The sequence below is a fragment of the Sturnira hondurensis genome, unplaced genomic scaffold (assembly GCF_014824575.4).
Source record: "Sturnira hondurensis isolate 20B ecotype Veracruz unplaced genomic scaffold, ASM1482457v3 Scaffold0007406, whole genome shotgun sequence".
Taxonomy (NCBI): Eukaryota; Metazoa; Chordata; class Mammalia; order Chiroptera; family Phyllostomidae; genus Sturnira; species Sturnira hondurensis.
Genome location: NW_028080037.1, coordinates 9,374,936 through 9,402,177, shown reverse-complemented (window position 1 = coordinate 9,402,177; position 27,242 = coordinate 9,374,936). Strand labels below are relative to the sequence as shown.

The 27,242-nt window shown below is 48.9% G+C and overlaps 1 protein-coding gene across 2 annotated transcripts in view; it reads left to right on the top strand.

The window, feature by feature from the left end:
- The first annotated feature begins 532 nt into the window (after positions 1-532).
- Positions 533-27,242, top strand: part of VSIG10 (V-set and immunoglobulin domain containing 10) — a 29,545-nt gene continuing 2,835 nt past the window's right edge. The window contains exons 1-8 of one of the 2 annotated variants that reach the window (XM_037052208.1): positions 533-1,046; positions 5,861-6,142; positions 13,425-13,727; positions 15,760-16,020; positions 21,814-22,107; positions 24,229-24,339; positions 24,639-24,651; positions 26,664-26,887. In XM_037052208.1, coding sequence (XP_036908103.1) covers positions 974-1,046; positions 5,861-6,142; positions 13,425-13,727; positions 15,760-16,020; positions 21,814-22,107; positions 24,229-24,339; positions 24,639-24,651; positions 26,664-26,887 — 1,561 coding nt within the window. In that variant the 5' untranslated portion in view covers positions 533-973. Of the gene's footprint in view, positions 1,047-5,860; positions 6,143-13,424; positions 13,728-15,759; positions 16,021-21,813; positions 22,108-24,228; positions 24,340-24,635; positions 24,652-26,663; positions 26,888-27,242 lie in introns of both variants that reach the window. The other variant, XM_037052207.1, reaches the window with a different exon arrangement.

Here is a 27,242-nt window from a genome sequence, read left to right as displayed (position 1 = left end):
GAAACAGACTGGATGGGGGTGGAGGAACCAAAAAGGAAAAACAAACCAAAAAAAAAAAAAAAAAAGCTTCTGAGAACCAAGTTCCTCTGGCTCCCGGGCCCTCGCTCTGACTCGTGGTCTCGGCCAGTTACTAGGACAGGAGTCTCGTGGCTGCTTTTGGCTGGGACGTCTAGGGGATCGTCTTTCTCCTGCTCTAGACTAGCCTTTATTCTGCCAAGGGTAGAAAAGGCAGCGATGGCGGCCCTGGCACCCGCCCGGAGCACAGGGGAACACATGGCAATCCCCAGAGAAGCTCAGCTGGGACACCGAGGGGACCCTGAATTCTGTAGCTTGGCAGCCAGCCCCTCCAGCTCGCGACGCTCCTCCGGGCGCTGCAGCCGGAGCCCCCAGGAGGGAGCCGCTGGCGGCCCGGGGGCAGGGGTGCCGTCCTGCCGCAGCTGCAAAGCCCTGCTGGGCCCAGCTGTCCCCTAGACTCCGGGCTGCAGGCAGCTCCGGGCGGGGTGGGCTCGGGGAGGGCCCAGCCTCTGCGCTCCTCCCCCCCAGCCGGGCCAGAGGCCGCTCAGTGAGCCCCGGCGAGAGCCCTTTGCATAAAGCCCTCCTCCTTGGCCAAGGTAGAGGAAGTTGGGCTCCCGCCTGGATGGGAGGCGGGAGGGAGACCTGCTCCTGTTGTTTTCCGCCAGCGGCAGTGGGTGCGGGCACGAGGGGCGGGGTGCACCCTCCCAGCCCGGGCCAAGTGCTCGGGAGACGGAATCACATTGGGAGCCCAGCGCAGCTCTCAGCCCGGACATCAGACTCACCCCAAGCATCCTTCCTGGGCGCCGTGGAAAGGGGAGCTGTTCGGTCGTTCGGAAGACCTGGGAGGAGCACTTGGTACCCTAGGGACGAGAGCCCCGAGGGGCGCACACCCAGCCCGGGAAGACCCTGAGTCTTTGGAGGGGCCCCTGCCCGCTCGCTCGCTCGCTCGTGGTGCGAGATGGCCGCGCGGGCGCCGGAGCCCCGGGTGCTCCTCTGCCTCGCGGCGCTGCTGGCCCGCTGGGTCGCCGCAGGTAAGGGCCCCGATCTGGAGAGAAAAGTTGAGTTTTGCCAGGCAACAGCAGGGAGGAGGGAAAGCCAGGGACTGAATTCCCCCGACTCCTCCGGACCCGGTGGTGCCTGCTGCTGCGGCCACGAAGCCGCCCGGGGTGGGTCTTGAGTTTCCTGCCTGCTGCTCTGCTCTCTCTGCAGAAAGGAATTTTCCCCGGAGCTGACGCTCGGTGGAGGGTGAGATATCTCCACGCTCTTGGAGCGGGCAGCCGGTCAAGGCTACAAGGGGCCTGCAGGGAGGTGGTGGGAACATTAGCGAAATTGAAGATGGGCATTTTGAGACTGGGAAAATTAAGAGGCACGTGTTGGGGGGGAAGGTGCTGTTTTTAAGCGTCGGATGTAAATTCGCGTTCTGGTTTTACTTGCTGAGCAGGTGCTTAGAGTCAAGGTTCCTTTATTTTCCTCTCCTCCCTGCCTCTGCCCAAGGTTGAACTTGACGTACACCTGTAACCTGTGGATTTCCCTGCACACCTCTGCAAGTCGACCTCTGTGGACTAGCTCGTTTAAAGCCGTGCTTTCTTACTTCACTTAATGGGGGGGGGTGTAATAATTTCGGGCTTACAAAAAGCTTCCCCTACACTTGACATGATCTCTTACCCCCGACATGATTGGAAAAAGGTCTTCAATAGTCCATCTAGGCTTTGCCTTTCAATAATGGAGCAGACGGTTGGTTACACGAATATGCCTTATATAAAAAGATTGAAAAAGTAGCTTTAAGTTTAACCTGCCACTGAGTGCATGTGTGCAGGGCAGCGTGATTGGTCCTCAGAGGTCTTGGGTGGAGGGAAAGAAGAGGGAGCCAGGTGGTAACGCAGTTCGCCACAATTCTCGTGGCCTGCTGTTTTCTGTGTTGCCCAGGCCCCCCGCACCCAGCTAATTGCTTGTAGGTTGCTGCAGAAATTGCTCCCTGAGCTTCCTAGCAGCAAGTGCCAAATGTTCCTGACTGTTAGGCTAACACACGTGTTTATTTTGTTTTGTTTTCAGCCATCATGTGAAAACAGTAGAATTTCCCCATGTTCTAGGTTTCCAGTTTACCTGGAACAAAAATGGGGAGATTTAGCAACACAGAGCCTCCTACCTGGAACTGAGCAGTGGTCACCCCTTTAATCTAGGGCATGTGACCCCAAATTTGTCTCTCCTCTCCTTGTTGTGTTACTTACCCCTGGCCCTGTTTTGACTTAGTAGGTGCTTCGCTGGTCAGGGAAGGGGGGAGGAAAACAGGGTGGATAGTCTGTGATGGGCTGTCTCTGAAAGCTCCCTCCTCCCCAGCTATAGGCGTGTTTACTGCACTGGGAACGCCAGGGGCCTGGGGACACCAGACCCAGGTTTGGAATCATTGCCCTGGAATGAATGGGCTTTCAGGCTGGCTGTGGCTCACTGCACAGGAACGCTTCCTCTTCTGCCGTGCCAAGTTTTTTTTTTTAAGTCTTCACCTGAGGACATGCTTAGTGATTTTTAGAGAGAGGGGAAGGGAGGGAGGGAGAAGGACGAAAGAATCCATGGATCTGTTGCCTCTCATAAATACCCTGATGGGAGACCAAACCCAAAACCTAAGTATGTGCCCTGACCTGGGATCAAACCTGCGACCTTTCAGTTTAGGGGATGACACTTCAACCAGCTGAGCCACACCGGCCAGAGCGTGTCCAGTTATTTTGATGCCCGGGCCCAGTTCACCTTTGTGTACAGTGCTGAGGGGTTCCCTAGCTTGTTATATTTTTTACTTTTTTCTAGAAAGAAATTTAAAAAATTTTTTATTGATTTAAGAGAGAGAGGAAAGAGGGGAGAGAGAGTTGTTGTTCCGCTTATCTATGCATTCGTTGATTGCTTCTTGTATGCACCCCGACTGGAGATTGGACCTGCAACCCTGGCATATCAGGACGATGCTCTAACCAACTGAACTACCTGGCCAGGGCATTGTTTTTCACATTGGCAGTTGTCTTGGGGAAAAAAATTGTCTTCTTCCTGTCACTTAACTCCAGGCAATATTCATATCTCCACTGTTGCCTTGGATTGTAAATCCCAGGCCATTCTGGGGGAAAAGTTGCTGGGGGAAAAAAAATGCTCAGGTACAGTCCCAACTCTGTAAATGATACTGTAAGGGCAGCATTGCTTTCTCCTGTGTCCCATTGGGAGACACCAGGTACATGACTTCTAGCCACACAAACTGTTTACTGTGTCTTATTGTCTCGCCCTGTCTGGTTGGGACCAGAGTAAACCCCCGTGACCTGGAGGAGTGAAAACCTGAATAGCCATCTCGGCTCTCCCAGGGACTTACAGGGGACCTGAAACAGTCAGTTTTCTCGAGGTACAATGAGGGCTAGAGGACAACCAGTCGCAGAACGAGCAGACCCTCAGGGACTATTCTTTCTTTGTCTGTTTCACAGACATCACTAATTGATGACTGTATTCTTCTGCACTGAGCTAGGACTCAGCCCACAGGGCTGCCACATCTAAAAGATCTCCAAGGTCAACTTCAGCTTCATTAGTTTAAAAGAATAGAGTGAGTGGCCCTGGCTGGGTTGTTCAGTTGTTTGGAGCATTGCCCTGCACACCAAAAGGTTTTGAGTTCGATCCGCGGTCAGGGCGTGGACGGGAGGCAACCCAACGATGTTTCTCTCTCACATCGATATTTCTCTCTCTCTGTCTCTCAAACCAATAAACATGTCCTTAGGTGAGGATTTTTAAAAAATATTTTATTTATTTACCTTTAGAGGGGAAGGGAAGGAGAGAGGGAGAGAAACATCAGTGTATGATTGCCCCTCGTGTGTCCCCTGCTGGAAACTGGCCTGCAACCCAGGCATGTGCCCTGACTGGGAATCGAACCGTGATACTCTGGTTCACAGGCTCGCGCTCAATCCACTGAGCTGCACCAGCCAGGGCTTTTTTTTAAAAAAAGATTTTATTTATTTAGGATTTTTAAAAAATATAAAAAAACAAAAAAATGGAGCGAACAAAGCCAGGAGGAGAAGTGCCTTAAAATGGTTTCTTCTGTGGTTATGCCCTTCTCTTCCTTGGAGGAGAAGACAATGGTAGCTCAAGTTCCAAGACTAAAGTTTCACCGGAGTTTTTCCAAGTTCCTTCATTCTTTTGCCAAGGAGCCAGAGAAGAGGCCGGTCTGCAGGTCTCATGAACACATGTTGCATTTGTAATTCTGCAGCTCGGCTTCTTTCTTCCGTGTGGATCGTCACCGAGAACTTGGGTTCCCGAGCCTGACTGTTTTCGCATAATTCCCACCCGCTTTTTCAAGTGATGGTTCAGAAGCGTTNTAGGATTTTTAAAAAATATAAAAAAACAAAAGAATGGAGCGAACAAAGCCAGGAGGAGAAGTGCCTTAAAATGGTTTCTTCTGTGGTTATGCCCTTCTCTTCCTTGGAGGAGAAGACAATGTTAGCTCAAGTTCCAAGACTAAAGTTTCACCAGAGTTTTTCCAAGTTCCTTCGTTCTTTTGCCAAGGAGCCAGAGAAGAGGCCGGTCTGCAGGTCTCATGAACACATGTTGCATTTGTAATTCTGCAGCTCGGCTTCTTTCTTCCGTGTGGATCGTCACCGAGAACTTGGGTTCCCGAGCCTGACTGTTTTCGCATAATTCCCACCCGCTTTTTCAAGTGATGGTTCAGAAGCGTTTCTTGCTCTTTCAGAATCTCTAGCATTAGATGAGATTCTCTGCCTTCCAGCCAGTGGCTTAGATTTATTTCATCTTGTCCCGGCTGTGGGGCACGGTGTGGCCAAAATGGGGAGAGAGTCGGAACGTCCTGTGGTTCCAGGCTGGGGCTTCAGATCTTTTCAGTGGAGCCCCTTCTAACCAGACGTGAAGGGGAGGGGATCCCAGAGGCAGGAGGCGGGTTTGTTTTTATTTTTACAGCAACTCTGTTGAGATACAATACACATACCATAAAATGCATCCTTTTAACATGTACAGTTTATGGGTTTTAGTACAGTCCCAAGATTGGGCAACCATCAGCCCCAAGTAATTCCAGAACATTTGCATCACAGAAGAAACCCCGTGAAGCCTTATACTCACTCACACTTGCTCCCCACTTCCCACTACTCCACTTGGACCAGACCTAGACAATGGTTAGTTATTTTTATATCTCTGTAGATTTGCCTGTATTGGACATTTCAGATAATTGGACTCACACAAGTATGTGGTCTTTTGTGACTGCCTTCTTTCACATAGAATAATGCTTTCAAGATTCATCCGTGTTGTCGCATGTGCTCCATTCCTTTTTATGACCAAACATTGTCCCCGTTGCATGGATAGACCACATTTTATTTATTCACCCCCCAGTTGATGAGCATTGGGGTTGTTTCTGCCTTTTGACTGTTACCATCCATGTACACGTGTTCGTGTGGGCACATGTTTTCATTTCTCTTGGGGGTACACCTAGGAGTGGAATTGCTGAGTCGTACGAGAACTGTCACTTTGTGCGAAAACACCAAGCTTTTTTCCAAAGTAGCTGCACTAATAAAAATCCTACCAATTATGTATATAAAAATGCCAGTTTCTCCACAGCTTTGCCAACACTTGTTATTGTCTTTGATGTTAGCCATTTTAGTGGGTGTGAAGTGGTAGGTATCTTGCTGTGGTTTTGTTTGTGATTCATGTCAAGTACCGGCCAATAATCCTGACAGCGTAGGGCCTCTGTGTGTAATTGCCTCTGAGAAAAAAAACCACATGCCTGATTTTTTTTAAAACTCCTAGTGTGGAGGGACTGTGCAGTAAGGAGACTCTTTGGAGATCAGGAAAGGTAGTAATAGCCTGACCTTTCCTTGTACAGGATTGGAGGCCGTCGCCATCGGAGAAGCTCATGAGAACATTACTCTGCACTGCGGCGACATCGCAGGAACGAGGGGCCTGGTGACCTGGTACCGGAATGACTCGGAGCCCGTCTTCCTCCTCTCCTCCAACGCCAGCCTCCCGCCAGCCGACCCACGCTTCTCTCTGGTGAATGCCAGCTCCCTGCACATCGAGGCGCTGAGCCTGCAGGACGAGGGGAACTACACCTGCTGGGAGGTCCTGAATGAGACTCGGTGGTTCCAAGTGTGGCTGCAGGTGGCCAGTAAGTGGGCTCGGAGGGCACCGGACTGGCTGGTGGGGTGCTCAGGGTGTGATGAAACAGGAGGAACACTTCAGAGCCAGTGGCCTGGGTTTCATTCTGGGCCTGGCCACCCATACACTGAGTGACCTCTCGCACCTATATTTCCTCATCTGTAAAATGCCGATAAAAAGAATTCTTGCCTCATAGAATTGCTGTGATGAATAGATACCAGGTGGCCCGTATAAAGTGCTATCAGTGGCTCTTGGCATAGTAGTTAGCTATTACTTTTAGCTTGTTGTTAATATCATTTTGCTGTTAATATCATCTTCTTATGCAACAAAGTCAAGAGTATAACTTAAGAGAGTCAGGGAACTTGACCAACCAACTGGCTGGTAGGACGGGTGATAGAGTTGAGTCTTAACCCCCCGGTATCTATGAATGTTACGTTACTTGGAAATGGAGCCTTTGCAGATGAAATCCGGTGAAGATGAGGTCATTAGGGTGCGTCCTAATGAAAACGGACTAGCATCCTTAGGAGAAGAGGAAAGTGCATGGGAAGACAGAGGGACACGGGGAGAATGGGCTAGAACTACAGAGGCAGAGAGTGGAGTGATGCGGCTTCAAGCAAAGGGATGCTGAGGATGATGAGCCAATACCAGAAGTGGGGGAAGAGGCAAGGAAGCTTCGGAGGGAGTACGTCACTCCTGACACCTAGATTTTGGACTGCCCGCCTCCAGAGCTGTTAGAGCGTCCGTTTCTGTTGTTTTTAAGCCGTCTAGTGTATTGTGCTTTGTAAGGAAGTGGAGTTTTATTCTGGCTGTGAGAGATACTTATTGGAGCTTTTAAGTAAGCAAGGGTATAGTATCATTTGATTTACACATGGGGAATGTGGGTCCGTGGTCTAGAGAAGGACTGATAAAAACGAGGATGCCAGTTAACGGTGCAAGATGTCGGTGGCCAGCAACTGGGTGGCAGCAGTGGCCTGGGTGAAGATGCACAGGCTCAGAAAATATTTTCTTCTTGCTGGAGGATTGGAAGTGGAAAATGAAGGAAGGAGACGATGTGAGGACACATCTAGGTTTTTGGGTGGTCCGTCAGGTTTCCGCGGACTCTTAAGGCTCATGGAAGGCCAGTGTTTCTGCGTCTGTACGTGCCGTAGATTTGCCTAGTGGCCAGGAATGAATGTGGGTATGTCCAAAAAACGTCACCCGTCTGTTTGGTTCCATAGTGAGCCCCGGGGCAAGTGCTGGTGACCCTCACTCCAGCTGCCAAGCAGGAGTTGATCATTTCCTCGCGTTTGTCTTGTCAATGACTATGTTCTCTTTGACCCAGAGAAGTAAGGCGGCCTTCAAATTTTTTGTTGTTGTTTTTTTTTTAAATCGCTGTCTCCAGTTTATGATGGGTTTACCTGACTCTTACTGTATTAATCATTGACTACATTTATTGGGGATGGATTAGCTTCGTGATTGCCCTGCAGGGTGATAAATGCAGTGCATTACGATGAAAGCGAACTCCATGAAAAACAAAGCCACTAACCTGAAGCGGCACCTGGGGCTCCCCGAGTGACTGTGGTGTGGTTTGTGTTATGGAAACTTCTTCATCTGGAAACCTAGGGGGTCCGTGACTGGTGTAGGGCTTGTTGGGGAAGACACGACGCAGGCTGTCTTCATCAGTTCGGGCTGCCATGACAGCAGGAGCATGGGTGGGGAGGCTCACACGGCAGACACTTAATTCTCCCAGTTCTGAAGGCTGGTGCTGAGAGACCCACTGTGCACCGAGGGCCCGCTCTCATTGTGTGTTCACGGGGCAGAGAGCAGCGAGAGAGGAGGCGGGCTCTCTGGGATCCCCTCCTAGGAGGGCACTCATCCCACTCATGGGGGGTCTGTTCTCATGACCTAAACACCTCCCAATGGCCCCACCCCCACATACCATCATATCGGGGATTAAGTTGCAAAATGAAGTTTTGCGGGGCGGTGGGATATTAACTCAGTCCATAGCACAGATGTCCTCCGTTTCACATACACCAGAGCCCTCTGGCATCTCAGGCCTTGCTCCCATTCTAGGAGAACCCTGGTAAACATCAGCCTCCTCTGGGTATCAGGGATCCCCTTCCTGCTACTCAGAGAGTAGTCTAAAGGGAGGCCTGGGCATCACAGGTTGGCACTCGGCCTTCACTTCGGCACAGAAGATTTGGGCATTTGGATGAGGCTTGATCCGTCCGCTGCTTCTGGGAGGACGGTAGTATTGCTGAGTGGCTGAGAGCACACACGCAGGTCCAGCTGCCTGCGCAAGGTTCATATCTAAGTCGTTCTGGCTGTTGTCTTTTTTACCTTGGGGGATTCACTCGAATCCTTCTGACCCTAATTTTATCCTCTGTGAAATCAGGTAATGGTGGAACGCCGGCACAGATTCACTGCACTCACAGACCTGGGCACGCAGGATGCATTTGGTCCATGTTACCTTGATCAGCTGGTTAAGCAGGTGATGGAATTCCTGTGGGAAAAGTACAGGTTCCCAGCAGTCAGTTAATATCGGAGCTTTTCGAACAGGACTTGCTGTGGGTTAGGAACTCTGTGTGCCCAGGCCTTGTTCGTCCAGTCTTTTCCCTGATGAGGCCGATAACATAGTCTCCCAAGGAGAGAAGTTTGGAAACATTCTAACATGGCCTTGGAAGATAGGGGAAAAATGTTTGAGATGTGACCAGTTGTTATCTGTACGTGACTTTGACTGTGTGAAAGGACAGAGAAGCTGTATCAGCACGAAGCCAGCTGTGTGAGAGTCAGTAGCTTCTCCCTCTGAATGACTTGGACCTTTGCTTATTTTTTTAAAGATTTTATTCATTTATTTTTAGAGGGGAAGGGAAGGAAAGAGGGAGAGAAATATCAATGTATGGTTGCCTCTCATGTGTGCCCCACTGGGAACTGGCCTGCAACCCAGGCATGTGCCCTGACTGGGAATCAAACCGCGATCGATTGTCTGGCTCGCAGGCCTGCGCTCGCTCCACTGAGCTACACCAGCCAGGGCCCTTTGCTTATTAATCAGAGCATTTGGTGCCACTGCCTTCCAGGCGGGTCTGGTTTTCTACGGTCCTGCAGCGATTCAATCTGCCTGGAATGGGCACCATGGTGTGATTTTGTTATTCTTCTCAAGACAGAAGGACTGCACTAATGCTCATTAACTTACTGATGCCTTTGGGATCTGGATGGCCTGTCCTGAGAGCACAGAAACCCCATGGTCCCGAGCAGTTCCAGGGGACCAAGACTGTCTATTTCACTGATTTATCCGTCCTCACCCTCCTCCAAACTGGGGAGAATGGCTGTGTGTTCGCCTGCAGAAAGGTTGAAAGGTTGGAGGAGTGGGAAGGCAGCACAGACCCTAACACATTCTCATAGACTTTGTGCTTCTTCCGAGATACTGTCTCTTCCGCTTTGGAGAGCTGAGTGATCTCGCTAGAGGTCGGCCCCGGAAAGACCGAGGTCATGGTATATGGCGCCCGACACTCTGTGTCTGTGTTTCTCGGGCTAAGCAGTTGTTGAGGGAGCATTGGAGCCTATTGGTACAAGAGTCTGAGTCCCAGAACTCCTTTGGATTTAGTTGCAGTTTAGGGGAAAGGGGGGCCCCTATCTATCCCGTGATGTGGCTGCCACTCCAGACTTAACAGGCGACAGAGTCTCAGGAAAGCCCCGTGCTTCTCCAAGCAATCGGCCTCCTCTGATTTATTTATACTCATTCTCGGTTGGCGGTGGCAACGCTGGGCCTCATCACCACCTGACGTCCTGGGGAAATGAACTGTTGGGCGCCCCGGAGAGACAGCGCTGACCACCGTTGGCAGAGGGGTGATCCTTGCCCAGAGACTGATTGGTGTGGGTCTTGCCAAGCTCATCAGGAGCAGAGATGGGTGTTTCTATCGGGCTGAGGCCTCTGGATTCCCGCTTTCTGCGCAGGCTTGGCGGTCGCTAGGGAGATCAGAAGGCAGTGCGGTCATTGTGTCCGCGTCTCTGTTCAGTCATTCAAAGCGAGGTCACAACAGTCTCTGTCAGTTTCCCCAGGGATTTTATTCTCCTGTAGAACCATAAAGATGAATGGCAGAGACGACCCAGTGTATTCTTAGGCTGTTTGCAAGTAAAAATGCTAGCAGGCAGAGTGCATGTCTGATGACGGCTTTTCCTGTTGGTGAGGAACCCATGACCCTGAGGTGGGAATCCCCCTTTAGTGGGTCCCCGAGATGTCAATTCGCCTGTGAGCCCTGCAGTGATGGGGAGAGGGGAAGAAGTGAGTTCCTGTGTCAAGAGTGACATCAGAAAAGAGGAAGACAGAAGTAATGGTAGGCTGTTCTAGAACAAGACTCAACCTTTTTCTGTAGAGAGCCAGATGGTAAATATTTTAGACAGGTAAAACTGAGGGTATTGTATACAGGGGTGGGCAAAAGTAAGTTCCCAGTTGTTTGTATGGGAAAATATGTAATATAAGATATAAGAATAATTATACAAAAATAAATTCTGTGTTTTGTGTACTCAGGACTGTAAACCTACTTTTGCTCGCCCCTATGAGTACTAATATAAAAAGAAAAAGAAAACCAACTTATACATTGTATTTATTGACAAAATTCAAAATGAAATAATAATTGAGTGTGGTTTTTTTTGGTAGGACAGGCCTACTAATGAGAACGATGGAATTCTGTTTGGGGAAAGATAACGTTTCACATAGCTGGGGTTCGGAGTTAGCGTTCTCTCTCCTGGAATCAATTACAGATGTTCATCTGGGACAACCGGTCTTCGCTTGCGGGCTGTGCAGGAACAGATAGCGGGCCACCGTCTGCCATTGCTCGTTCTAGCACCAGTCAGTCTGCAAGGGTGCCGCCGCTGCTGGTATCACGTAACGTGTATAGACTGCTGACCACGTGTCGAACACCAGGCTAAGTGTCCTGCCTCGATTATCTCGTGGGATCCTTCAAAAAAAAAAAAAAAAAAAACCAGTGGTAGAAGTTACTAACTGTCCTTGTCATTTCATAAACATGACAAGAAAGTGAGAATCAGAGGGGCAGGCACTTGCCCCAGATTGCCCATTTGTAAGCTGCAGGAGGACCTACGCCTGGCTCTGTCTGAATGCAGAGTACCCAGCTCGTGACCACTAGACTAAGGCCTCCGGCCCAGAGGGTCAGAACTGAAACTGACAGTGACCAAGGCTGTGATAAGATGCTGAGCCTGTGGAACAACCCTGTATTTTTATTTCTTTGCTGTTTTATTTTTGGGTCCTCCCCCGTCTGTCTCTCTGGATGATTGCCCTTATCACCCAGTAAGCAAAAAGGGCTGGAAGTTTCTGTTTAGGAATATCAAGGATGTGGGGGAAAGAGGTGAAAGGCAAAGTCTCCTTCTTTGTAGTGAGTCAGGGTCGGGGAAGAACCCCAGAGAATCAAGAAGATGGTGTCAGCTTTAACTGGGGAGCAGGCTCACCCAAGCAGCTTATAGATGAGCTGTAACCTTTAAACACGTAATTCAGGAGGTAGGCCCTTCAGGTCCTTTCATTCGTTTTTTTTTTTTTTTTTAACCCTTCTGCTTGCCTCCCTCTCATCTATTCCCTGTATCCAACTTCATTTCCTGCTGAGAATTGTGCTGGTCAAACGCCTCTCCCAGCCAGTGTCTGGGGGTCCACACTGGCCATGCCCGGCCCCAGTAGCCCTCCAGACCACCATTTGGAAGACCCTGGCTGTCCAACCTCACATACTACCTTTACTGGCCCAGGCGTGGCTATCAGTACTGTGGTGTCACCCTGTGCTTAATTGGGTGCCTGCCAACTGTGGGCACGCCCTTGGACTTGCTGGTCCACATACCTAACCAGCTAGCCAGCAGCAGTGAATGGGACAGTGGGGAGCACCTTCCAAACCACAGTATAACTTTTTCTCGAGACCTGCTGTGGGAAGTGACATGACTCTAACAGATCGCTGAAACTATTAGGAGCCAGCCCCAACTTGACCAGCATATTGCCAAGACTCTTGTCCTTAGAAACCCACAATGGCTTTCAGACACAAGTGAAGTAGATGGTGTCCTTTGAGGGGCCCTGGAAAAACCTTCACCTCCCCTCCTTAACTTTTCCCAGCAGCCTGTTTCTGCTCAAAATTCTTCAGTCGTAGACGTAGTCCTTGGACAAGCATTGCCCTTCCTGGGTTCTTCAGAGGAAGCCTCTGGGAGAGGTTACACACTAAACTTTAGACTTCAGTATAAACGGGTGTTAGATACATTCTTTTCATTCAGGTGGGTGTGGCATCGCTTGCACTGGGTACCAGCAGTGGGAGGGCATTTCTGGGGACCAGAAAGAAGTTCAGAGAGGCAAGAAGATAAGACCTAGCCTTTATCAAATGCTTTCATCAAGCAGGCATTGTTCTGGGTGCTCTACTGTACTAACTCCTTCCCTCGTCACCACAACCCCATGAGTGGGTTCTAGAGTCTCTCCCATTTCACAGATGAGGAAGTGGAGGCTGAGAGAGGTTAAGTAATTTGCCCTTGTCTTTCAGTGTGCAGTTGTGCTGGGGCTTCTGTGAGAGTACTCTCCAGAACTCCCAGGATTCGGCATGTAATAGGAGTACAGTATACAGAGCAAAATCAGCAAAGAGAAAAGGCCCGTGGGGTTGAGACCAGGGAACACCAGGAACAAGCTTCCTAGAGTACTTTCCCGGGTAGAGTCCATGGACACACTTAATTCATCTAGCAACGAGTTGTGGGAACATGTGTAGAACGTTGTGTACCAGGAGGCATTAGAGAGACTCAGCACCCTGGGTGTTTGTGGGGGGCTGGTCATGTTGGTCCTCTGCCTAGCGTGTCCCAGAATTCTAGACCCTCAGAAGGAAAGCAGGAGCTCGGCGTGAACCACGCCGTCTGTACAGACAGTTCAGGCACACTGAGCCCCACTCCTGTGAGTTCTGGGAGTAGTGGGAACCCTCTGGAAATCCGAGTTCCCAGGCACCGGTCAAGGCCAACCTTGCAAGGCCCTTCAAAGGAAAGTAGACTCAGGCCTGCTCCGTTAACTCTTTAATGCGTAGACACCATTTCCACTCACCAGCCTTTCTGAAAAGGAACAATTTGCCTTTTCTTTCTTCTGTAAGGATTGATCCCCACAATTAATCAGACATAACCGCTCAGGGTTAAATGAGAGAATGCATAAGGGCACTTAGAGTAGCATTTGTCATAGAGTAAGTAGTTGATAGATATTGTCATCTTCATTGGCTGCTTCGTGATTTATGGACTGTTAGAGCTGGGAGGGGGCTCGGATGAACCCCAGCCTTTCCCATCCCCTCTGTCATTCCCAGGTGGCCCCTACGAGGTTGAAGTCAACATCTCCACCACCGGCACGCTCCCCAACGGCACCCTCTATGCAGCCAAGGGCTCCCAGGTGGACTTCAGCTGCGCCAGCAACTCCAGGCCTCCGCCCATGGTTGAGTGGTGGTTCCAGGCCCCGGATTCCAGGACCGAGCCCTTTGGAAACAACCTGACGGTCAGCTGCTTCACGCTGCTCCTGATGTCGCAAAACCTCCAAGGGAACTACACCTGTGTGGCCATGAACATGCTTAGCAGGAGACATCGAAAGGTGACCACCGAGCTCCTAGTCTACTGTGCGTAAGAAGCACTCCCCTCCCCGACTTCCCCGCCTTGTCCCTTTGTGAGCTGTGTGTGGTGCCCCTTTAGTCTACAAAGGCCTGTTGGCTGGATGGGTCCTGACATGCCTCTGCAGCTCCTTCACCTCGGGTGCACACCCAGGGCTGCGTGTCAGAGAGGGAGTCGCCGCTTCTAGAAGGTCGCTGTAAAGTGCGGTACAGGAGAGTCACTGTGAGCCGCAGGCAGAAATTGATGCCTCGCTCAATGCTTTCTCTTTTTAAAAAAATTGAAGGGAAAGTACATAGTATAACATTAACCGTTATAAAATGGGAAACTCTGGCATTTAGTGCATGGACGGTGTTGGGCAACCATCACCTCTGTGTAATTCCGGAACAGTTTTATCACCCCAAATGGAAGTCCCATATCCATAGAGCCCTCCCCACAAGCCCCATCCACCTGCATTCTGTTTCGATGCATTTCTGTGCATTTGCCCATTTTGGATATTTCGTGTCAATGGAATCACACAGTATGTGCCCAGGTGTGACTGGCTGCTTTCACTTCGCATCGTGTTTACAAGGTTCGCCCACCTTGCCGTGTGAGTCATACTTCATTTCTTTTTGTGGCTGAATAATATTCCGTTGTGTTGAGGGACCGCGATTTTCGAATTCATTCGTCTGTCCTCATGCGTTCTCGTCTTGAACCCTGGGCCCTCTAGCACTGTTAGGAACCAGGAGGTCATGAACCTGTACTTCAGGGGTGAAGACACAACCACCAAATGCACCTAAATGCAAGTTTCTGGGACAAAAACAACTGTAGAGAAGCAGAGCGTACTCGTGGTCTGTGCTGATGAGAGGGAGCCTCAGAACAAGTTAGCGGGCTGGCTAGTGGCACATCACTAATTCATGCATTACTCAGAGCCCGTACAAGTCTCTATCACACATCACATTTATGTCTATAAATTCACACGTGCCAGTTGTGGGAAACGCAGATGACTGTAAAGAAGAAAATAATCACTTGTACTCAATAACCATCATTTTGGTGTATTTCTAGTAAGTTTCTTGTAGATGCCACATACTTACCGATTAATGTAAGATCCAAATTTATTTCTGTGTGTGTATATTATGAAAAATATATGATAATGGGGGGTGGGCTGCCCATTATCTTTTACTGCCTGGGAAGGGAGTAAAAGACAGGAAACTACTTGAACAACAATAAAGTAAAATAAATATATGATAATACACACACATATAATCTGCATATATAATATATGTATATTTATATATAATTATTAGCACATGTATTACATTGGATTTATTGGTTTGTAACTTGTTAAAATTTTGTGTGTTGCCCTGGCTGGTGTGGCTCAGTGAATCGAGTGCTGGTCTGCAAACCAAAGGGTCGCCGGTTCGATTCCCAGTCAGGGCACATGCCTGGGTTGTGGGCTAGGTCCCCGTGGGGAGGGCATGAGAGGCAACCACACATCGATGTTTCTCTCCCTCTCTTTCTCCCGCTCTTCCCCTCTCTCTAAAAAATAGATAAATAAATAAAATCTTCAAAAAAGAATTAAAAAATAAAAATAAATAAAATTTTGTATATTTGTAGTCATACACGGACATAGTAAAAGGGAAATACATGTGAGAGCAATACCTGTGGGAGAGAATAAATTCCCCCTGTAACGCCCTAGGACTTTCCGTGTTGAGGGAAATGCCCTATTCCGTGTAGTCCGATACGGTAACCGCCGCTCACATGTGGTTACTGAGCACTTGGAATGTGGGCAGTGTGATGAAGGAACTAAATCGGCCATTTTATTTTATGGTACCAAGTTGTACTTAAATAACCACCCCAGTTAGTGAGAAATGGAAAGGTGAATCAGGCCCATGCCCCCGGAGACCGACCACCCAGCAGGGGAAGCCTGCCTGTTGTCAGACACTAATCTGTGCTGGGCGCTATTTCGAGGTACAGGACCCGGGTGGGGGTTTCTCTGATCTCCTGGTCCTGCAGTCCTTAGAGTGTGCCATTAAGCCCTCATTGTCCTCCGGTGTTTTGCAGCGCCCCCTTCGTCCGACCTTGAGTGCTGGGCAGAGATGTCGCCAGGATTGTCCATGCTGCAGCTCAGCTGTCGCTGGGACGGGGGATACCCAGACCCTCACTTCCTGTGGACAGAAGAGCCAGGAGGTGTGGTCGTGGGGACGTCAGAGTTGGGAGTGGAGACGCTGAACCGGTCCCAGCTGTCGGATGGCAAGAAGTTCAAGTGTGTTGGGAGCCACATAGTGGGGCCGGAGGCAGGAGCCAGCTGTGTGATTCAGATCCGTGAGTCTGTCTTGCCCTGTCCTGGGGTTGGGGTCCACTCACTGTCTTCTGGGAGAGCCATTTCTTCTTGGGAAAGAAACACAAGGATGTCAGAATGAACCAGATTCCTTCCCTTTCTTCCGTTCTTTTGCTTTATGTTTTCTTCCTTTCAAACTTTGAAGATACTGAACCAAGCTGTTTGGTCCTAATCCACGCTTTTTTCAGTGATTTTTTTCTAAATATTTTATTTATTTATTTTTAGAGAGAGGGGAAAGGAGGGAGAAAGAGAGTGAGAGAAACATCGATGTGTGAGAGAAACGTTGATCAGTTGCCTCTTGCACACCCCAACCGGAGGCTGGCCCACAACCCAGGCATGTGCCCTGACCGGGAATCAAACCGGCGACCTTTTGGTTGACAGGCCGGCACTCAGTCCACTGGGCCACACCGGCCAGGGCCCACTTGACAAATACTAATTAAGCACCTGCTGTGCACCAGGCGCAGGGTCCAGGTGCTGGAGGTGGAGCAAACGGGACACACAAGGTTTTTTTTACTATTTATTTCCTTTTATGTAGCAAATTATCCCCCACATTTAATAGCTTAAAACAATAAATCACTTATTACCTCACAATTTCTGTGGGCTGAGAATTTTACAGGGCGCACTGGAGATGGTTTGTGCTGGTTTCATGGTGCCTGGGGTCTTAGCTGCAAGACCGGGCCCGGAGGACTGAACTCCCTGCGGGATGCACTTCCCAGGTGCTCGCTGTCGCACCTGGCAAGTAGCTTCCTCTCCAGGTGGGACTCTCCACGGGGCTCCTTCAGTGTCCTCACAACATGGTGGCTGGCTTCCCCCAGAGCAAGACATGCAAGAAGGAGGAAGCCAGGTAGATGCTGTCCTTTGGATGCTGACCCAGTGTCCCAAGTCACATGGCATCCCTTCTGCCACATTCGACTCATCAGAAGGGAGTCACTCGGTCTGGCTTCACTTTCAAGGAGAGTGGGGAGAATTAGGCAACACTTAAAAGAAATTTTTTTAAAGGCACCACTTTTTGAAAAGAAGGGCGTCAGAGAATTTCTGGACATATTTTTAAAGACATTACTATTCCTCTTCCCTGGAACTTAAATTGTTCTGGGTGGAGTGGAGGTGGGAAGAAGACAAAAAATACAAAAATGAGTAAGATTCAGATAGTGAGAGTAATTCCGAGGGGAGTTAAATGGCGTGGGTAAGAGGGTCTGTTCCAGGGAGCGTGACAGGGAGGTCCTTCTGGCAGTAATACAGCGTGGGGCAAAAGTAGGCTTACAGTTGGGAGTACACCAAAACGGAGTGTATTCTTGTATTACCACGTGTTTGTTATTGTATTATTTTCCATCCGAACATCTGGAGACCTACTTTTGCCCCACCCTTGAACTGAGACCTCAAGGATGAGAAGAACTTGACCAGGTGAAGACCTGTGAGCTGAGTATTAGTGGCAGAGGGGACAGCAACTGCAAAGGTCCTGAGTGGAAACATATTTGCCATTTGAGAAACAAAAAGATCCGTATAGGCAGAGGCAGAGCATTGTGTTTGAGGTACCAATGAGGCTTAGGTGAATGTGGTAGGTTGCATTTTTGTCTCCCAAAAAGATACATTCAAGTCCTAACCCTGGTACCTATGGATGTGACCGTATTTGGAATAAGGGTCTTTACGGATGTGATTAGGGGAAGGGGAGGTCCTCCTGGATTAGGGTGGGCCCTGTTCCAGTGACTGGTGTCTTTATAAGAAGACAAAAATTCGGACACAGACACGCAGGGAGAATGCCAAGTGATGATGGGGGCAGAAATTAGAGGGATGCACCCACAAGCCAGGGACTGCCGGTGATGGTTAGCAACCACTACACCTTGATTTGGACCTTTAACTTTCTGAAAGACTAAGAATATCTGTTGTTTACACCACGCGGTGGGTGGTTCTTTGTTACAAGAGCCCAGGAAATGAATGCAGTGGGTAAGCAAGGACCAGGCTGTGCTGGGTTTCGTTGGTCATGGTGAGCTTCTCCTCCCAGTTTATCAAGACCATCTGCAGAGCTGCAGCGCGGCGAGCGGACGTGCTGAGAAGGGAGCCTGGCTGGGTTGGAGGTGCTTGTTTTCCTGGTCAAGTGACATCCAGTGGTAGTCAGCGAACATGCCCCAGGGGTCCCCTGTGCTCCGGGTACTGTACTTGGCCTTGCCTGGACAACAGAACAGATCGAGACTTGCTTTCTGGGCTAGAGCAGGAATTAGCAAACTATGTCCCATGGGACAAATTGGCCCAGGTGGTTTTTCGCAAAGTTTTATAAATGAGATAATACAAAGACTCCAGAGGAGAGTTCTTTCGGGCCTCTCCCAGTTTTGGACAGCTCCAGGCATTCATTGGCTAGTGGCTGATCGCTCCAGTCTCTGCCTCTGTCTTCTCACGGCCGTTTTCTCTCTGTGTATCTCTCTCGGTTCCTCTCCTCTCGTGAGACACCAGTCATTGCATGGAGGCCCACCCTAAATCCAAGATAATTTCATCTAGGGACTCTTAACCAATTAACTACATTTGCAAAGGCCCTTGGAGTCTGGGGTTCCAGGAGGACATGTATTTGGGGAGGGTGCTGCTCAACCTGCTAATGCTCTATTTTATGGATGGGAAACAGAGGCCGTGGACCATCCCTGACTCGTGCAATTGGGAACGAGCACACACCTTTCGAGTGGTATATGGTGCAGACCCCTGAAGGGCGTTATGGACAGTAAGTCCCAGAAGGTGAATGTATGTAGGACGGATGCTGAGAGGGTGGAAATGGCAGAGGCAGCTGACAGGTTTTGTGTTCTTTTTTCCCCTACCCTTTGCATTGTTTTTTTACCCTCACCCAAGGATGTGTTTATTGATTTTAAAGGGAAAGAGCGAGTGGGGAGGGAGAGGAGAAACATCCATGGGTTTCCTCCTGTACACGCCCTAGGCATGTGCCGCGACCAGAAGTCAAACCTGCAGTCTTTCGGGGTACAGGATGATGCTCCAGCCAACTGAGCCACCCGGCCAGGGCCCCCTTTCCAATTTTATTTGCGGATCTTACCCACGTCATCATTCCTGTGGCCCCTAAGCCTGGGCCAGTGATTGGAATCTAAAAACAGGGTGGGGCAAAAGTAGGTTTACAGTTGTGAGTACATGAAACACAGAGTGTATTCTTATAAACCTCCTTTTGCTCTGTCCTGTGTGGGCTCAGGCTTAGGGCATGTTTCTGGAGAAAGGAGCTGGCAGGATGTTTTCCTAATTCCAGGAGCACAGGCGGCAGGCACAAGAGCCTGGAACCTTCTCCACTCTGACATTGTCCAGTTTCCCCCCCTTCCCTCACGGGCACTCAAGCCCAGTGCTCCTCAGTCCTTGGTGTGCATGCAGGTCCCCTGGGCGCCTGGTGAATACGCACACTCTGATGTTCTCGGTTCCAGCTGGGCTCTGCACTTCTAACCGGTTCCCAGGAAGTGCTGATGCTGGTGGTCCACAGACCACGCTTTGGGTGGCCAGGCCCTTCGGGGAGAGGGTCTCTGGAGCATTACTTCCCTTGGGAGGAACATTAAGGCATCGAAAGGCAGTGCCGTTGTCCGCCAGAGGGGCGCAGAACAGCATAGTCCCTACAATGATGAAAAGTGACACTTTGGGGGATTCCTGCTGCGCAGATAGATCTCTCCTTAAATGGCAGGCAGACCCTGAAACTGAAGAAAACAACTCAATTCATGACAAGCTGCAGCACACCAATACACCAAGTGTACCAAGGCCCCTGTATATGGTCTGTCTCTGGCAGATCTCCGAGGGCCTGCATCCCCCACCATGCCACCCCAGCCCCTGAACCCAGCCTTCCACACAACAGCTTCTGAAGCAAAGCTCTTTGTTTGATAAATGCCACATCAAATGGGTGGGTGACTCCGCTATTCGAGGGGTGAATGCTGTGTTTGTCAAAAGGGTGTTTATGCATATGATCTTTGTTTTGGGGGCTGGGGGGGGTGCTGGCCAAATTGTTTTGCTTCTAATCAAGGATGAGGGGGCCGTCTTTCAAACTTTGGTTTGGGGACTGCAAAATACAGACATACTGGGGCTTGTCACTGCTGCTGGCTTTGTGATCCGGAAGAAAATTCTGGATAACCACGGACAGAGGAAGGTACAACTTAGCACCATTGTGGGTGAACCTGACAGTGGATCTAAGAAGGGGTGCCACATGTGTGTCCTGAGCAAGCCTAGGTTTGGGGGAATTCTCTTTTGTTGACCTGACCCAGAGAGAGGCTTTTGGTCTGTTCCACCCCTTCTCCTTTGTCCCCTTCCCTCGTCTGTCTGCCCAGGACGCCAGCAAAGAAACCCTAGATTCTCTCTTGGAACAACTGCCAAGGTGAAGTATGTCGTTTCACTCTCCCATGTGGGAACCAAATATGCCACTCTGTATTCCTCAGCTGCCGAAAATGTGGTCTTAATAACCCTCAAGATGAATTTGTTAACCTTCCCAGGAGGGTGTGCATGTTGGGAAAAGGCTTCTTGTGCAAAGAAAGGCCAACCTCACAGCTCCTCGTGCCCTGCTCAGTCAGACCTCCAGGCCACAGGGACACCCTGCACATTTCTAGGACACAGCTGTGATAGGCAGAATAACGGTCTCCCCAAAGATGCCCATTTCTAACCGTAGACCTTGTAAATATGTTACCTTCCACAGCCAGAGGGACTTTGCAGATGCGATTAAGGGTTTTGAGATGGGAGGTTGTCCTGGATTATAAAAGGGAGGCTGGACGGTCAGACTCAGCAGTGGGTGTTGTGACAACGGTTGGGAAAGGTTGGAGTGATGCAAAGCCAGGGCCACCAACCAGGGAATGCAGGGGGCTTCAGGAAGCTGAAAACCCAAGGACACAGGTTCTCCCCTAGAGCCTCCAGGAGGAACCGGCTCCGCCAGCCCCGTGATCTGAGCCCAAGATCATCTTGGACTTCTGATCTCCCGCACTAGAAAAGGAGAGTTCTACTGCTGTATGCCACTAAGTCTGTGGCAATTTGTTATAGCAGCAACGGGAAACTAATACAGCTGCCTTGTTGTCCTCTGGAACACCCTTGTCAGGCCCATTTTTTAAACATTATCAATGTGGTTATTATACACAGAAACGTACAGTATAGAAGTAAGGATCGTGATGTACAAAAGCTCGACCCTTTGGGTTCCAGTTTTACGTAAGATAAGATAACCAAGCCCTGCCTGGTGTAGCTCAGTGGATTGAGCGCGGGCCTGCGAACCACAGGATCGTGGTTCGATTCTCAATCAGGGCACATGCCTGGGTTGCAGGCCAGTTCCCAGCAGGGGACTCATGAGAGGCAACCATACATTGATATTTCTCTCCCTGTCTCCTTCCTTTCCCCTCTAAAGATAAATAAATAAATCCTAAAAAAAAAAAAAGATAACCAGATAATCGTGGCTGGCCCGAGACTTTCCCTGTTCCAGCACTGAAAGCCCCGTGTCCCGGGAACCCCTGTAGTCTTTGGCAAACTAGGACAGCTGGTCACCCTAAATCCCAGCTGCATCACTTACTGTGTGACTTGGAGCAAGTAACTTGGCCTTTCTCATCTGCAAAATGGAGATAATGACAGGCTTGTTGTGAGAACTGATTGGGTTAATATGTATAAATAACAGCGCCTCGCCTGTAGTAGGTGCTCAGTAAATGCTTTTATTGTTATACAAGACCGGGTGTGAGACAGGCATTCCTGGAGTTGCTTCAGTAGGAGGGGAGTATTTGTGAAAACCTTAGGCCAGGGCGTCAGTCTTCACAAGCATGGGTCTTTCTTTGCTTTCTTCTTACCACCAGGGAGCCCCTCCCTTCTGTCTGAGCCCATGAAGACTTGCTTCGTGGGGGGCAACGTGACACTCACCTGCCACGTGACTGGAGCCTACCCCTCTGCAAAGATCCTGTGGCTGAGGAACCTCACCCGGCCTGAGGTGGTCATCCAGCCCAACAGCCACTATCTCATCACCCAGAATGGCCCGAGCTCCACCCTGACCATCCAAAACTGCTCCCAGGACCTGGACGAGGGCTACTACGTCTGCCGGGCCGAGAACCCCGTGGGGGTGAGGGAAGTGGACATCTGGCTGAGCGTCAAAGGTGAGTGATACGAGTGGTTCCGGATGGGGAGCGGTGGGAGCTCCATGGGACATGGTACCAGCCTGGGGACACTTAGGCCTCCCGCCACATGCAGGGAAGTACCATCTGCTTACTTGTGGCTTGACAAGATGGATGGGAAAAATTAGTGTCTCGTCCTAAATCGTTAATATTTACAGAGGGGTCGAAACTACTTAAGATCTGTAATATACTAGAGAATATCAGTCTGTTCATGAAAGACATATAAATACAAAATATATAAAAATTAAAAATATATCGTGTAAGTTGTGGAGCGTAATAGCCAGATGAACACCTAAGAAACTGTGTCACACTTAAGATACAGAAAGTGTCACCATTGCTAGCTACCTGTATGTATTTGGCCAGATTTCGAAAACAACCTCAAAACTGAGAAAACAGGATACCCACTTAAATTTGCATTTCAGAAAAACAAAGGATAATTTTAAGTAGTATAAGTGTGTCCCAAATACAAGGCATACTTACTCTAAAAAGTATTTGGGACTTACTGTTTTATCAAAGTCCAGATCTAACTGGGTATCCTGTATTTGATCATGTAACTTTACCTGTGGGCCCCTTTTTAGTCTCCTAAAAAAAGGTAACCACTATCCTGAATTTCATGTTTTAGTTAAGAAAAAAAATTGCTACATATGTACACGTCGAAATAATGTTGTTCTTTATTTTTGTTTCTGAGTTTTAAAAAATGGTGATTACCATACAAATGTAGTCTTTTGAGACTTGCTTTTTGTACTCCACATTTTGTTTCTTGGTTATTCATACGGATGTGTGCGATTATATTTTGTACCTCTTCACCACCGTACAGTTTTCCTTTGTCACTTACTATTATGCAGCGAAGTTACTGATTTTCCTGCTGACGGGTGGTTTCTGATTGTTTTGTTTTTTGTTTTGATGGACAATGTTGCTGTGAAAATGTTTTACCCAACCCCTGTGTGTACATATATACAAGGGCCCCCGGCAAATGTTTCTCTCGTAAGATAGGTACAAGGAGTAGAAATGAAGTGTCACAGGTGATGTGCGTTTTTACCCTCTATGGGATAACTAAACTATCTCACAAAGGGATTATACTGATTTCCAGTGGCAAAAGCAGGATGGGGGCGTCCTCATTCTGCTTCTTCGCCAGCAGGCTTTATGATTTGATGCAAAGTGGAACCTCATCATGGTTCTGATTTGAATTTCTCTGATTACTCAGAAGGTCGAGCATTATTTCACGTTTATTTGCTGTTTGTGTTTCTTTGGTGAATTCGTACAGACTTGTATCTATTGATATCTTACTCTTTCTTGTGGACAGATATGGAAGCATTCTTTAGAAATTCTGCATACTGATTCCTTGTTTTATGTGGCAAATATCTTTTTTTAGTTTCTCGTTTGTCTTTGTCCCTTTCTTTGTTATCCTTTAATTAGCAACTAGTCTTAACTTTAATGTACCTGATTTTAGGAATTTCTTCTTACATCATGAGCAATTTTTGTCTTAAAAATCCTTCACTGTCCCACATTCACAAAGATATTAAATGTTTTGACGTTTTGCCTTTCACAGTTAAATCTTTAATCCATCTAGAGTTGATTTTTGTGAATGGTGTGAGGTCAGGATCAAATTCCCACCCCTTTCCCCCCCTCCCCCCCAATTTGGATGACCATTTATTCTAGCACCATTTCCCAAAGACTTCCTCTCTCGACTCGCTAATCTGTCATATATTAAGTTTCCTTTTATGTATGGGCCTGTAATTGGATTCTCCATTCTGTTCCATTGCTCACTGTTTAGCGAGGCACCAGTAATTCACACTCCTAATTACTATGACCTTATAAACACTCTGATATGTGGTGGACACGTAGAGATTTTAACTTTCCACTCTTCTTTTACATCACATGCTTTACTTGATTCCTACCAACTGTCCCAGGTTGGGAGATGAGGTATTTGTCCTGCTCTACAGTGAGGTCATATGCCTTGCCCACCAACACGAAACCAAGATAAGGCTGGGACCCAGGCCAAGGAGGGGAGGCCTGGTTCTCAACAGGCAGGGGGCAGGAGGTATTACTCTCATTGCTGTGTGTGTCGGGTGCAATAGTCAACAGTGTGATGTGTCTTTGCAGAACCTTTAAACATCGTAGGAATCGTGGGAACCATCGTGAGCCTCCTTCTGCTGGGAGTGGCCATTATCTCAGGGCTTATGTTGTATTACAGCCCCGTGTTCTGCTGGAAACGTAAGGACTTCTTGGGCCCTTTGGCTTCTCTATCAGGCTTTTCGCAAGGGTGTGGTTGGGGGAAGGAGGGCCCTGTTATGCTCCCATCTGAAGTCCCCTTCTGGAGGCTTCTTCGCTGGGTCCAGATGTGCCACAGTGAAGCCCCTACAGACCGTTCCAGAGCCCCCTGTCCCCTCTCATGTTGGGCCAGTTTTCTCATTGTCCTTTCCTTTGTAGATGTCAGGTTGATCAAAAACTTTTGTGAGGGTAAAGTCGATGTTATTTGATACTAATTTTTTTTTTCTTTCTCTCTCTAGTAGGAAACACTATCAGGTGAGTGTCCCCTAGACTCAAGTCAGAATACTTTTTCCATGATCTGTCTTCATTGCCATTTTGTTTCCTTTCATAAGAACTATAACGGCCCCTAATCTTGAGGACCACCCAGTGCCAGCACTGGTCTGGGGGCTTCATCATTCTAAACTCATAAAATCTGCATTTTCAGGGAGATCGAGGCTCAGTTAAGTACTTCCCACAGTCTCAACCAGGAAGTAAATGGCAGTGCTCGCCTTTCCGGCCTAGATCTGACCGATTCCAAAGTTCATGTTCTTTTTACAGCGCTAGACCTCAGGGTGGGGCACATAGCTGGGCTGTCATTGAGGCCTATAGCCCAGTTATTCATGCATGTATTTTACCTAATTTTCTAAAAGGAGCGAAAAGGAAGAGTAAGTCATAGTCTTACCGCATGCTTGGGAAAACTAGTTTGAGCATGCCTTGAAACCCTTCCTGAGGAAGAGGAAGGCCTCCGAGGTCTGTGTGTTGTGGAAGCGGTTGTCCACAGATTCACACGGACTGCTGAGTCCCGTGGAGGAAGAGATGGCACGGCCACTCTCTCAAGGGGAGAGCACCCTGACCCTTGCCTGGACAGGCTTTATTGCTTTCCAGTCACATTACATCAAAGAAGGTTCTCATTATTTCCAGATTGAGTTAAGTGATTACTTCTTACAGATCACAAAAAAAGAAGAAAAAGTTGCAAATGCAAGGGAAAATAAAAATGATTGATTTGGTTACATTTCATCCTTGAGATGTCTTAGCACAGACTTTAGGGAGTTGCTTCAGAGATATACATTAAACATCTGCAGTCTGAACTCGGGGCGAGGAGGGAGTTTTAGCAAAAGCAAGTCTCGCAGCAGCCTGGGTACCATGCAGGCCTGGTTCCCCATGGGAAAGCCGATCTGCACCACCTGGCTCCTGTGTACCTCCTCGCACTCATGGGTTTTCCGGATCAGTGCTGGGCTACATTTGCCATTGCCTTGCTGATCGGTCCCTTATCCCTTCCCAGTAGGAAACCTCAGCAGGGGGCAAAGTAACTAAATGGAACTTGGGTGTTTTATTCCATAAGGAGATTCTGAGTGGGAGCAAAGAACTCTTCTCTGTGTTTTTCTTTACCTGTTAGTAACTGTGGGATATTATTTTTCTCAGAACACCATTCATAATGAGGGGATTGGGTTGTTTTGGGACCTTTTCCCCCATGGGAACAGTGTTACCTTTGCTGCCACACACCTGAGGGTCATTCTCCTGGTGGGACTGTCATTTCCCAGGTGTATTTCTCCCAGGACAGAGCAGTGAGGCATAGTGAGAAAAGGCTTCGGAATTAGTGGACCTTGGTTCAAATTGCAACTTTGCCAATCCCAAGCCCTTGACTCACGGAAGATCCCTGACCTTCTTCTGGGAGCCTTCGTCTCCTCCTCATCTTCCTCAGAGGGAGAGCGTGAGGATGAAATGAGAACGTAAAGCTCCTAGGACTGTGACTGGCCTGTGGTACGTTTTCCTCTTTCCTCCAGAAATGTACGGCCTGACTGGGCAGACAAAACCAGCAGGGAGCTCGGCACAGTTCAGTGCTGAACAGCTGGGCATGGCCTCCAAATGCAACGGTAGTTCAGGACTTCGGGGGGCAGGAGAGGACTTTGGTCCTTGAATAGTGAGGAGGAGGAGAAAGTTCAGTTAGAGGAGCAGAGATAAGGGCATTTCAGAAAATGCCCTTTGTGTACAGGCTGTGAGGGGGACTAAGATGTTAGAGGCCTGGAACAATGAGGTCACCCTCCAGAGGAGCAGGACAAGAATAAAACTCACCCAGAAGATAAGATTGTCTGTCGTGATCTGTGGCTGTGTCTCTTTGAGAGATGATAGTCACACTGTCATCTCATGACTCGGCCAAGTTGAATACAGGAAGAGTGTTCCGTGTTACCAAAGGGGCTGCAAAGAGCCTAGTGTTTCCCATTCTCCCAGGGCTGATGTTGGCCAAAACAGGGCGTCTTCCTGACTGTTTCTCCCCCTTTGGCAATTAGGGGACAAGACATGGCTGATGTCATGGTTTTGGTGGATGAGGAAGAGGAAGAGGTGGAGGAGGAAGAGTATGCTGCAGGACAGGAGGAAGAGGAAGAGGAGGAGGAAGCAGCTGACAGGGAGGAATTGCCAAAAGAAATACCCAAGCACGTTCACATTCACAGAGTGACCGCACTGGTGAATGGGAACATAGACTGGATGGCCAATGGACTCCAGGCTCTGCAAGGTGAGCTCTCCCCTCCCACACCTTTTAAAAAATTTTTTGTTTATTTTTAGAGAGAGGGAAAGAAGGGAGGAGGAAAGAGAGGGAGAGAAACATGGATCTGGATCGGTCATCTCTCACATGCCCCCCAACTGGGGACCCCACCCACAACCCAACCATGTGCCCTAACCAGGAATTGAACTGCTGACCTCTAGGGTCAGCAGGACTATGCCCAACCCACTGAGTCACACCAGTCAGGGCGAGCTCTATTTCCTTAAAAGCACTCCTGCTAGGTTGCGGGGAGCCTCCCCGTAGGAAACCTATAAGTGCTTTGTTAAAGGCTGGGGAAGATAGTTAATCTGGAACCTGAGAATCTTTT